Source organism: Stegostoma tigrinum, chromosome 33 (assembly GCF_030684315.1).
Source record: "Stegostoma tigrinum isolate sSteTig4 chromosome 33, sSteTig4.hap1, whole genome shotgun sequence".
Lineage (NCBI taxonomy): Eukaryota > Metazoa > Chordata > Chondrichthyes > Orectolobiformes > Stegostomatidae > Stegostoma > Stegostoma tigrinum.
In genome coordinates, this window is record NC_081386.1 from 33,069,424 (window position 1) to 33,082,937 (window position 13,514).

The 13,514-nt window shown below is 43.9% G+C and overlaps 1 protein-coding gene across 1 annotated transcript in view; it reads left to right on the plus strand.

The window, feature by feature from the left end:
* The window catches only part of LOC125467144 (A disintegrin and metalloproteinase with thrombospondin motifs 7), a 185,484-nt gene that overhangs the window by 45,559 nt on the left and 126,411 nt on the right, over window positions 1-13,514 (plus strand). Inside the window, exons 5-6 of the mRNA XM_059639196.1 lie at window positions 1,559-1,642; window positions 7,898-8,022. Coding sequence (XP_059495179.1) covers window positions 1,559-1,642; window positions 7,898-8,022 — 209 coding nt within the window. The remainder of the gene's footprint in view (window positions 1-1,558; window positions 1,643-7,897; window positions 8,023-13,514) is intronic.

A 13,514-nucleotide genomic window follows, 5' to 3' on the forward strand; every position in this document is an offset into this window, starting at 1 on the left:
TCAAAATGTTTGTTTTCAATGTTTCTTCAATTCCCCATCAAAGGTCACAATGCATTCAAGATTCCAACAGCTTGCACGAGGAAAATGCATTCTCTTTAGCTCCCCTGTGTTTTTTCGGCCCCTTATCCTGACACTATGCCTGCTACTTACTGATACTTCTGCTGCTGAAAACTTTCTCCTCACTTGACACCATCAACAAGCCCTTGTAATTTGGAATGCCTCCACAAAATTTCTCCTGAACCTTCATTTCTCTAAGAACAATCTATCTGTCTAAGGAACTGGAATTCCTTTTCCATGCTGTCATTGCAATAAATGTTACTCTGTGGGCAGCACAGTGGCACAGCGGTTAGTACTGCTGCCTCACAGCACCAGGGACCCTTGTTCAATGCCGCCCTCAGTGACTGTTTGTGTAGAGTTTGCACATTCTCCACGTGTCTGTGTGGGTTTCCTCCGGGTGCTCTAGTTTCCTCCCACAGTCCAAAGATGTGCAGGTGAGGTGGATTAGCCATGCTAAATTGCCCCAGAGTGTCCAGGAATGCGCAGGCTAGGTGGGTTAGCCATGGATAATGCAGGGATGAAGTGGTTCTGGGTTGGATGCTCTTTGGAGGGGTCAATGTGACTTGATGGGCTGAATGGCTTCTTCCACACTGTAGGAATTGTATGAGTCTAAATCACTTCCACGCTGTCTCCAAGTTGAGGAATCAACATTGAAAAGTCCCAAATTAAAGCTGAACTCTGAGCCATGGACTATCCCAGCAAAACCAACTAATACTTTGTCAGCCGTCTTTGTTGCAAAGCTGGATAAATATCTCAGAAGGAATAGTTTTGAAGGATAAATAAAGCCAGAGGCGATCAAATATTCTAGGAAACCAGATGTTTCCTGTTGTTTTGAGAACAGATAAATCAGCAGTCTGAGTTCAAGTACAGAGATGGTCAGAGTGAGGGTAGGTATTTGGCAATTGCATGAGTGATTTTGAGAATCTTTATTATTCCATCTCTCAGGGAACTGAGGAGTGAGACTGCCTGTGCGAAGGGCCCAAGTGAAGCTTAAGTGTTGAATGCACCTGTACTTTTATCCAGATAATGAACCTTAAGCACCACTTAATGACAGTGTCACCTGCAATTGTGGAAAATGTAACATCAAAATTGCCATTTGCCTTCCATTGGCTCCACCCCAGTCTGCCGATTAGTTGCTCCCATCCCAAAGCCCAAGAAAATGGGAATTCTGATGAGGCCATGCAAGTTTACCATCCAACAGGGATGGAGCTTGAAACTCAACTCTCTTAGATCAGTTAGCTCAGTTGGATGGATAGCTGGGTGACAATGCAGAGTGATACTAATATTGTGGGGTCAGTTACTGCACTGTCTAAGGCTATTATGAAGGACGTGTCTTCTGAACCTCTCCCCTCACCTGAGATGCAGTGACGCTCCGGTTATTCACCCCCACCCCCTCTCTCTCTCATGAGAGAGCAGCTGTATGGCACTTTACTTTTGTGGAAACACCCCATGTTCCTGCTTACTCCTCTCACTAGCTCAATATCTACATTTCTTTCTGCAGGTCGCAGGCTTATTCCGTGATGCCAGTATCGGGAACTCTGTGAACATTGTCATTGTCCGTCTTGTGCTATTGGAGGAAGATGAGGTAACAACATTGGATTGAATTGGGAGGACAGTTTCCAGAATTGTTCTAATACAGATGGAGGCCATTCATCCCATCACGACTGCACCAACACTCCAAATGTGCCATTTCCGGCCTTCTTCCGAAAACTATATAATGTAATTCTTTTCAAATAACTATCCGATTCCCTTTTGACTTGTTCTATTGAACCTGCAGTCTCAAGCAGCGTACTCCAGACCTCATCCTCATTATGTAAAATAAAATTCCACTTTTCATTTTTGGTTCTTTTACTAATTACTCAAAATCTGTGGCCTCTCATTTCTGATCCTTTCTGAATGGGAACATGTAATCCCTAAGTACCAGGTTCATACCCCTCATTGTTTCAAATATGTTAATCGGATCTCTTCTCAAAAGCAAACACTTCCAATTTCACCAATCTACTTTCAGACCTAAATTTCCTCATCCTGGGACTGGTTCTTGTGATTCTTTCCTGTGTCCATTTCAATGTAGAGTCAGTGGGCTGAGGAGTGGTAGGTGGAATTTAATTTGGATAAATTTGAGGTGTTGCATTTTGATTAAACAAACAAAGGCAGGATTTATACAATTAATTGTAGGGCCCTGGGTAGTTATAGAACAAAAGTCAATCATGTGCAGTTATAGAATCCCTACAGTGTGGAAACAGGCCCTTTGGCCCAACAAGTCCACACCAAACCTCAGTGCATCCCACTCAGACCCATCCCCATATAACCCACCTAAGCTATACATCCCGGAACACTACGGGCAATTTAGCATGGCCAATCCACCTAAACTGCACATCTTTGGACTGTGGAAGGAAACCAGAGCACCCGGAGGAAGCCCACACAGACACAGGGAGAATGTGCAAACTCCACACAGACAGACACCCGAGGCTAGAATCGAACTTTGGTCCCTGGTGCTGTGAGGCTGCAGTGCTAACCACTGTGCCACTGTGCCACCATTGCCACCCTTAATGTGCTGCCCTTAGTGTTGTAGAACAGAGACACCTAGGGGTTCAGGTACATAAATCTTTGAAATTTGCATCACATATGGAGACGGTCGTTAAGAAGGTGAGTAGCATGCTTGCCTTCATTACTCAGACCTTTAAGGTTAGGATTTGGGACATCATTTGGAAGTTGTACAGGACATTGGTGAGGCCTCTTCTGGAGTACTGTGTGCATTCTGGCCGCCTTTTATGGGAGGGGTATTAATAAATTGGAGACGGCTCAGAAAAGATTTACCAGGATGTTGCTGGGAATGGAGTTGTAAGGAGAGACTGGATAGGCTGGGACTTTTTTCACTGGAGCACAGGAGGTCAAGGGGTGAATTTACGGAGGTTTCTATCATCGTGAGAAACATTGCTGAGGTGAATAGCCAAGGTCTTTTCCCTAGGGTGGGGGAGTTCAAATCTAGGGACCATATTTTTAAGGTGATAGGAGAAAATTTTTAAAAAGGACTTGAGGGGCAACTTTTTTACAAAGAGAATGGTTCGTGTATAGAATGAACTTCCAGAGGAGGTGGTGGTTACAGGTACAGTTATAACATTTTAGAGGCATTTGGATGAGAACATGAATAGGAAAGGTTTAGAGGGATATGGGCCAAACGCAGGCAAGTGGGACTGGTTTAGTTTGGGAAACTTGGTTGACATGGACTGGTTGGACTGAAGGGTCTGTTTCTTTCCTGTCTGGCTCAATGACTCAATGCCTTCACATCCTTCCTAAAGTGCACACCCAGAACGGGACATAATCCTCCAGCTGAGGCTGACTCATTGTTTTATACCAGTTCACTGTAACCTCCAAAGACAAATAGAGTGGGAACTGGAGAATCTCAGCAGGTCTGGCAGCATCTGTGTAAAGAGAAATAGTGTTAACTTCTCAAGTTGGATATGAAAGATTCTGAAGAAGTCATACTGACTCGAAATGTTTAAATCTGTTTCCCTCTTCACAGATACCATCAAAGCTGCTGAGTTTCACCAGCATTCTTTGTGTTTGTTTCAGATTTCTATTACCTGCAGTATTTTGCTTTTGTTAAGGGAATTGTCGAGTTTGTCTTTAATTATGCTGCTCAACCGAAACGTCAGAGAGTCACCACTGGCATTGTGTTGCATCAGCTCATGTACCAACATGTGGTTGGGTAGATTGCTATCAACATTCTCTTGTTCTGACTAGGTCTGCAGGATCTTTTTGGTCGTAAGTATTAGAGAAAATTCATTCATAAGGAAAGAAACTCTTAAAGAAGATGTTGTTTATAGCACAATGGTATTAGGTGCAAGATAAAAGAGTAACTTTGCCTGTCCAAAGCAACCTGCTTGGTTGGCACCTCACCTACTACTTCCAGCATTCACTCCCTCCACCACCAAAGCACAGCCACAGCAGTGTGTGCCATCTACAAGATGCATTGCAGAAATGCACCAAGTCTGCTTTGACAGCAACTTCACACTCGCATCTTTACCCCTTGAAAGGACAAGGGCAGCTGATATATTAGAGCACCCCTGCTTGCAAGTCCCCCTCAAAGTTGAACATCATCCTGACTTACGTAAGAACATAAAGGAAAGGAACAAGAGTAGGCCATTTGGCCCCTCAAGCCTGCCCTACTATTTAGCCAGATCATGGCTGATCTGCCCCAGGCTTCAAGTATTCTTTAATGCCAGTTCCTCATAGCTTTCGGGCCTGTGATAGTTTAAAAATCTATCTATTCTCTCTTTAAATACTTTCAGTGATTTCGGCTTCCAACTCTGTAGGGTAAAAAATTTCAGATGTTCACTACCTTCAGGCAGAAGAATTTCCTTAGCCTCTCAGTTTTAAATGAATGCCCCCTTAACTTTATCAGCCATTTCTTCACTGTCAGTGGGTTAAAATCCTGGAATACCCTCCCTAAGGGCATTTTGGGTCTACTTACAACACATGAACTGCAATGGTTCAATAAAGCAGCTCACCACCACTTTCTCAAGGGTATCTAGGGATGGGCAATAAATATTGGACCATCCAGCAGCACCCATGTACCATGAGTGAGTAATGTGAATGGCTAAGATAGACATCATTAAAGGTTTTGAGGAGGCCCAGATGACAGACAAGACTGCCTTTCTCGAGATTAGAAGTTATTCTGCCTTTTCCCAAACAAGTCCACATGACATTATCAGTTTGGGTGGAGTTTAACACAGTCTTCAACATTAACCCCTTCAGAACCATTATGTTATATAGAACATAGAACATAGAACATTACAGCACAGTACAGGCCCTTCGGCCCTCGATGTTGTGCCGACCTGTCATACCAATCTCAAGCCCATCTAACCTACACTATTCCATGTACGTCCATATGCTTATCCAATGACGACTTAAATGTACCTAAAGTTGGCGAATCTACTACCGTTGCAGGCAAAGCGTTCCATTCCCTTACTACCAAGTAAAGAAACTACCTCTGACATCTGTCCTATATCTTTCGCCCCTCAATTTAAAGCTATGCCCCCTCATGCTCCCCGTCACCATCCTAGGAAAAAGGCTCTCCCTATCCACCCTATCTAACCCTCTGATTATTTTATATGTTTCTACTAAGTCACCTCTCAACCTTCTTCTCTCCAATGAAAACAGCCTCAAGTCCCTCAGCCTTTCCTTGTAAGATCTTCCCTCCATACCAGGCAACATCCTAGTAAATCTCCTCTGCACCCTTTCCAAAGCCTCCACATCCTTCTTATAATGCGGTGACCAGAACTGTACGCAATGCTCCAAGTACGGCCGCACCAGAGTTTTGTACAGCTTCAGCATAACCTCTTGGTTCCGGAACTCGATCCCTCTATTAATAAAAGCTAAAACACTGTATGCCTTCTTAACAGCCCTGTCAACCTGGGTGGCAACTTTCAAGGATCTGTGTACATGGACACTGAGATCTCTCTGCTCATCTACACTACTAAGAATCTTACATTAGCCCAGTACTTTGCCTTCTGGTTACTCCTACCAAAGTGCATCACCTCACACTTGTCTGCATTAAACTCCATTTGCCACCTCTCAGCCCAGCTCTGCAGCTTATCTATGTCTCCCTGCAACCTACAGCATCCTTCGTCACTATCCACAACTCCATCGACCTTAGTGTCGTCTGCAAATTTACTAACCCATCCTTCTACGCCCTCATCCAGGTCATTTATAAAAATGACAAACAGCAGTGGACCCAACACCGACCCTTGCGGTACACCACTAGTAACTGGTCTCCAGGATGAACATTTCCCATCAACCACCACCCTCTGTCTTTTTTCAGCAAGCCAATTTCCGATCCAAACTGCTATATCTCCCACAATCCCATTCCTCCACATTTTGTCCAATAGCCTACTGTGGGGAACCTTATCGAACGCCTTGCTGAAATCCATATACACCACATCTACCGGTTTACTCTCATCTACCTGTTTGGTCACCTTCTTAAAGAACAGAGTTCTAATGAAACGTTATTGACCTTGAGGAATTGAGGGTGATTTTAATGTAACCGTTCTGGCAGAATTTTGGTGTAATTGCTCTTTTATTCCCATCCAATATTAACCCCAATGAAGAGTAAAAATCACTCACTGTGTGAAGCCAAATTGCTCCTGATCTTGTCCTTACAGCAATTTACAGCAATTCTCATTGACTTACACTGGCTCCTAATCAAGCAGAACATCAGTTTTAAATTTCTTCTACTTGCTTTCAGATCCCTCTATGACTTCCCTTCTGCCTTCTCTGTAACATCCTGTAGCCCTTTAGCCTTCCATGGTCTGTGCACTCCTCCAACTTTGGCTTCTTGCACATTCCAGGTTTTTCTGCACCAATGGTGGCCAGGCCTTGGGTTGCATACCAACATCCTGGAGGCAGGTTCAATTGAGGCATTCAAGACACAAGTCAGTGAATGATTAGTAGAATAAAAATAATGCACAGGGGTATTCGGGGCAAAGCAGGAAGTTAGCACCAGGTAATAGTGCTTGTTTGAGGAGGGGATGCAGACACAATGGACTGAATGGCCTCTTTCTGCATCATATTCTGTGATTCAATGATTCTGTCTGGATCTGAAGCTCTGCAAAGACCCCACTTCAACTCTTCCTCCTTTGGGTTACTCATTAAAACTCTGGCCTTGACCGATAGTTGGTCATCAGTCCAGATATCTGTTAACGTGGCTTAGAGCCAAATGTTGTTTATTAAAACTCCTGTGAGTCACCTTCAGATGTTTCCCCATCCCAAAGCTGTGGTATCAATGGAAACAGTTTCTTTGTGATTGTCGCAAACATTCAAGGCACTTTTCTCACCCTTATTGTAAGGCTAGACATTCAAAGGAGACTGTTCATTCAGTTTCACTTTTCTCCTCTTCAAATTCATATGAAAACACTTGGATATTGAAGATAAAAGTGTCACGTCAGCAAACAGGAGGCAAAGGCCAATAGTTTCTAAAGCTTTGTCGGAGAGGGTTGAGTATCACTTCAAAGTGAAGTCTCAATGGCCTTTGTCAATTGTTGCAGTTTTTCCCAGAGATCGTCATAGATTCGATGAACTCTGTCTCTAGGCCACAGCCAGTGTCATAGTCATTTTAATGGGTTCATTGTTGTCTAGCTGACATTGCTACTGGGGCTTCAGGGAGGTCACACAACTGTACGCTACTGAGCATGCCTCTCCAGAAACACTTAGCTGGGGTGCCCTATGTCACTGTGCCACACTGACTTGCACAGGTAGTCTGTAAGGAAGATATTCTGATCCTCCTGGATCCTGTGTAAGTCTTAACACCAACCAGCAGCCCCCTCTGCTTGCACCTCCCGCACCTTCACCCAGCTCCCCACTCTCTCCTCAGGGATCCCCAATAAATACCGATGCACAGCTGAGAGGAAGGGTTTGTCAACCCTGGGTCATATTGCAGGGATCCATGATATAAACCTGTTTCCTGTATCCACTGACACTCTCCCAGCATTGGCCTGTAACTTCCAGATTATAGTAACACATTTCTTTGAAACATGTTTTCCTTATATCCTTTCTGGATCTTTTGCCAAATGATTTAAATTTGTTTGCCCTGGTTGCTGACCCTGCAGCTGGTAGAAATAATGTCATTTGAAACTCTCATTAAAATCCCTCCTGAAGTTCAACACCTCCACAAAATATCCCTCAACATTCTATGCTCAAAGAGCAAATCCAGATTTTCCAGTCTCTTGAGGCAGAGTGACATTCAGAAATGGATGTGACACTGATCCTGGAATCGATTGGGTTTGAAGTCTCGGTTGTCTTGTCACATTTGGACATTAAAGTTTTTTAATTCCTGTCTCAGGAGGACCTCAAGATAACGCATCATGCTGACAACACGCTGATGAACTTCTGCAAATGGCAAAAGAAAATTAACACAAAGGGAGATAATCACCCCATCCACCATGATGTGGCTCTTCTGCTGACAAGGTAAGGAGGTAGGGTTTGATTTGCAGTGAACTTCACTGACAATTACACTCACTTGCCTGTCTATCTGCCTTTCCAACCATCACCGGGTGTGATCTGTTGAGTAGTTACCTGGGCTAATTTTTTTACATTGTCCTGAACCTGCCCTACAGATTATATTTCACACAAATCTCCATTCATTGCACTTTTCTCTTCTTCCTCCTGTTCTGAATTTCAAGAGCAAAAATCCTTGATAGTGTCATAACATTTTCTTCCAGTGTTAGTTAGCAGTGGGAGAACGCTGAATTAAGTAAATAATATTAAGAAGGAGAGATAATGGGAACTGCAGATGCTGGAGAATCCGAGATAACAAATCGTGGAACTGGATGAACACGGCAGGCCAAGCAGCGTCTCAGGAGCACAAAAGCTGATGAAATGTCACCTTTTGTGCTCCTAAGATGCTGCTTGGCCTGCTGTGTTCATCCAGCTCCACACTTTATTGTCTAATATTAAGAAGAACCTGTGATGCCAAATGAAATTTAATCCCAACACAGGAAATATTCCTGAAGAGTACATGAGCCAGTTACATTTTACACTGTGGTTGCAACTAGGCGACTGAAGACAGACGAAGCTTTGCAAGAATATCGGGAATGTAGAGCGAATCTGAAATGAGGGATTAAGAGGGCTAAGAGAGGACATGAGATATTGCTGGCAAATATGGTTAAGGAAAATCCCAAAGCCTTTTATTCATATATAAAGAGCAAGAGGGTAACTGGAGAAAGGATTGGCCCACTTAAGGACAAAGAAGGAAAGTTATGCGCTGAGTCAGAGAAAATGGGTGACATTCTTAACTTTGCATCGGTATTCACCAAGGAGAGGGACATGACAGATGTTGAGGTTAGGATTGATGTTTGCTTACTCTAGGTCAAGTTGACTTAAGGAAGGAGGAAGTGTTGGGTATCCTAAAAGACATTAAGGTGGACAAGTCCCCAGGTCCGGATGGGATCTATCCCAGGTTACTGAGGGACGCGAGAGAGGAAATAGCGAGGGCCTTAACAGATATCTTTGCAGCATCCTTAGACATGGGTGAGGTCCCGGAGGACTGGAGACTTGGTAATGTTGTCTCCTTGTTTAAGAAGGGCAGCAAGGATAATCCAGGTAATTATCGACCGGTGAGCCTGACGTCAGTGGTAGGGAAGCTACTGGAAAAGATACTGAGGGATAGGATCTATTCCCATTTGGAAGAAAATGGGCTTATCAGTGATAGGCAACATGGTTTTGTGCAGGGAAGGTCATGTCTTACCAACTTAATAGAATTCTTTGAGGACGTGACAAAGTTGGTTGATGAGGGAAAGGCTGTAGATGTCATATGCATGGACTTCAGTAAGGCGTTTGATAAGGTTCCCCATGGCAGGCTGATAAGGAAAGTGAAGTCACATGGGGTCCAGGGTGTGCTAGCTAGATGGATAAAAAACTGGCTAGGCAACAGGAGACAGAGTACTAGTAGAAGGGAGTTTCTCAAATTGGAGACCTGTGACTAGTGGTGTTCCACAGGGTTCTGTGCTGGGACCACTGTTGTTTGTGATATATGTAAATGATTTGGAGGAAGGTGTAGGTGGTCTGATCAGCAAGTTTGCAGATGACACTAAGATTGGTGGAGTAGCAGATAGTGAAGGGGACTGTCAGAGATTACAGCAGAATATAGATAGACTGGAGAGTTGGGCAGATAAATGGCAGATGGAGTTCAATCCGGGCAAGTGCAAGGTGATGCATTTTGGACGATCAAATTCAAGGGTGAACTATACAGTAAATGGAAAAGTCCTAGGGAAAATTGATGAACAGAGAGATCTGGGTGTTCAGTTCCATTGTTCCCTGTATGTGACAACGCAGGTCAATAGAGTGGTCAAGAAGGCATATGACATGCTTTCCTTCATTGGACGGGTTATTGAGTACAAGAGTTGGCAAGTCATGTTGCAGTTGTAAAGGACTTTGGTTCGGCCACATTTGGAGTACTGTGTGCAGTTCTGGTCGCCACATTACCAAAAGGATGTGGATGCTTTGGAGAGGGTGCAGAGGAGGTTCACCAGCATGTTGCCTGGTATGGAGGGTGCTAGCTATGAAGAGAGGTTGAGTAGATTAGGATTATTTTCATTAGAAAGACGGAGATTGAGGGGAGACCTGATTGAGGTCTACAAAATCATGAGGGGTATAGACAGGGTGGATAGCAAGAAGCTTTTTCCCAGAGTGGGGGACTCAATTACTAGGGGTCATGAGTTCAAAGTGAGAGGAGGAAAGTTTAAGGGACATATGCGTGGAAAGTTCTTTACGCAGAGGGTGGTGGGTGCCTGGAACGTGTTGCCAGCGGAGCTGGTAGACGCAGACACGTTAGCGTCTTTTAAGATATATTTGGACAGGTACATGGATGGGCAGGGAGCAAATGGACACAGACCGTTAGAAAATAGATGACAGGTTAGACAGAGGATCTTGATCAGCGCAGGCTTGGACGGCCGAAGGGCCTGTTCCTGTGCTGTAGGTTTCTTTGTTCTTTGTTCTTTGCTACTGAGTTACCCTGGATCAGGGACTGATTTCTGCTGCTGAGATTAAACTGTCGCCTCTGAATGGCACTCCGATCACCCAGAGCGAATGGACTAGAGCATGAGCCTGGAATACTGGATCCAGCTGTATCCATCTCCATGAATCCAATGGGTTTAATTACTCTGTCACCTCCTTCACCTGCATATTCTAGTCCCTCCCTATCTCTTTTTAACCTCCACCCATGTCAGCACTAAATGTTACAGCCGAGAAAGGCAAGTGATGAAGGATAACTGATGGTGCAGTGATGCTGCCACTGGACCAGTAATCTAGAAAGGAGGGCTAATGTTCTGGGGACATGGGTTCAAATCCCACTGGAATAGGTGGTGAGACTCAAATTCATTTTAAAACATGTAATGGGTGAGGGGCAAAAAATTAAGTAGCCTGTCATTTGCTGCAAAATCCCACCTGCTTCACTAATGCCCTTCAGGGATGTAAACCTGTTCTCTTTAGCTGGGCTGACCACCGTTTGACTCCGGACTCTCAGCAACATAGTTCACTCTTGGCAATGGGCAATGAACAGAGAGATAGGTAGAATCCATATAGTGTGGAAATAGGCCCTTCAGCCCAACAAGTCCACTCCGACCCTCAGAGCATCCCACCCAGACCCATCCCCCTATAACCCACACACCCCTGAACACTACAGGCAATTTAGCATGGCCGATCCACCTAGCCTGCACATCTTTGGACTGTGGGAGAAAACCGGAGCACACGAAGGAAACTCATGCAGACACAGGGAGAATGTGCAAATTCCACACAGACAGTCACCCAAGGCTGGAGTCAAACCCTGGTTCCTGATGCTGTGAGGCAGTGGTGCGAACCACTGATGCTGGCCAAATCAACAGCATGTACGTCCTGAGGATGAATTTTTAAAAAACACTGATGGAGCAATTGGCTCATTTTTTAGATGGCCCTTGAATCCTGTGGTGCAGTGATAATGTCCCTACCTCTGGACGAGTAGACCCAGATTCAAAGCTCAGCTGCTCCAGAATATATTTGAACAGGTTTATTAGAAAACATGTCACCTTTCAGTACTGGGCTGCATGAGTTTTATTGACATTGTGGGTGTAACAGGAATTATTCAGCATCAACATTAGAATTGTTCTCTCAACAAATTCAGCATCGATTTCCAAGAATTTGTCTAGATTTCCAGAAACAGATTATTAAAGCCTTAGGCAGGCAGCAACACTTCAATGCACAATCCATTTTAATCATTTATTTAACAACCCAATCCTAACAAGAAATCTGGAGGCTAAGGATAAATTGTACGCATAAAATTTGATTAGGTGTCTAAATCATCGTGCTCTCTCAAAATACACTTGACAGAATTTGCATCATATTTCACCATTCAGCATTAAAAATAAAAATGCTTCAATTCAGAACCAAATGCAGAAGAAGTTTCATTAGTATATGCTGAGCTTTAGCAAAACTGGAGTTCTATTAAACTGGGAGTGACGAGTGAAAGTCAAAACCATGGGAATTTCGTCCTATGGGAGTGAATGGGAAAGGGTTGATCCACTGGATTTATTGACTAAGTAAATAATTAATACCTGAAGCCAATAATGAGAATATATATTTTTGAGAGGTTTTATCACTTTCTTATTTCTGTGTTCCAATAATCTGCTGGGACATTATAACCAACAGAAACATCACATAAGGCATCCTTTATGTAGAAATATGCCCTGAAGCATTTTTTAGAGAGGATTTGTGAAACAGGAATAAGTAAAAATGCTGGCTGAAGTTAGTTTAAATCATAGGGTGTTAAGAGTTTCTTGGAAGATTGGAAGGGCAGGGAGGTCGGCTGAGTTTGGAAGATTGGAAGGTGAACTGAGTTCGGAAAATTGGAAGGGCAGCGAGGTGGACTGAGTTGAAGAGTGAAAATGGGAGTGATAAATACAAACAAATTACAGGCTAGGAATCCTATAGCAAGTAACTCACCTTCTGTCTCCCCAAAGCCTGCCAACCAGGAGTGACATAACAAAGTGTGGGGCTGGATGAACACAGCAGGCCAAGCAGCATCTTAGGAGCACAAAAGCTGATGTTTCAGGCCTACACCCTTCATCAGAAAAGGACCCTTTTCTGATGAAGGGTCTAGGCCCAAAACGTCAGCTTTTGTGCTCCTAAGATGCTGCTTGGCCTGCTGTGTTCATCCAGCCCCACACTTTGTTATATCAGATTCTCCAGCATCTGCAGTTCCCATTATCTCTGATCACAAGTCAGGAGTGAGATGGAATACTCCCCACTTGCTGGATCAGAGCAACTCCAATAACACTCAACAAGTTCGACACCATCCAGGATGAAGCAGCCCACTTGATTCACACCACGTCCATCATCTTCACCATTCAGTCCTTTCTGTTTTGATGCAGAGTGGCCACAATGTGTACCAGCTACAAAAATGAACTGCAGTAACTCACCAAGGCTCCTTAGACAGCATCTTCCAAACCCATGACCATCTCCATCTAGAAAGGCAAGGATAGTCAATATACGGGACCATCATCATCTACAAATTCCCCTCTAAGCCACTCACAATCCTGACTTGGAAATACATCACCATTCCCTCAATGTCACTGAGTCAAAGTCCTGGAACTCCCTTCCTAACAATTCTATAGGTGTCTCTACAACACAAGGACTGTTTAAAATTATTTATTCATTGGATGTGGACATTATTGGCTAGGCCAACATTATTGCCCATCCCTAATTGTCCAGATGGTAGTTAACATTCAACGACATTGCTGCTGGCCTGGAGTCACGTGTAATCCAGACCAGGTATGGATGGCAGTTTCCTTCCCTAAAGGGTATAAGTGGACTAGATGGGGATTTTATGACAATCGATAGTAGTTACAAGGTCAGTAGTAGGTTCACTTTTTGTCCAGATCATTATTGTATTTTGACTTCACCATTTGCCGTGTGAGATTTGAACTCGT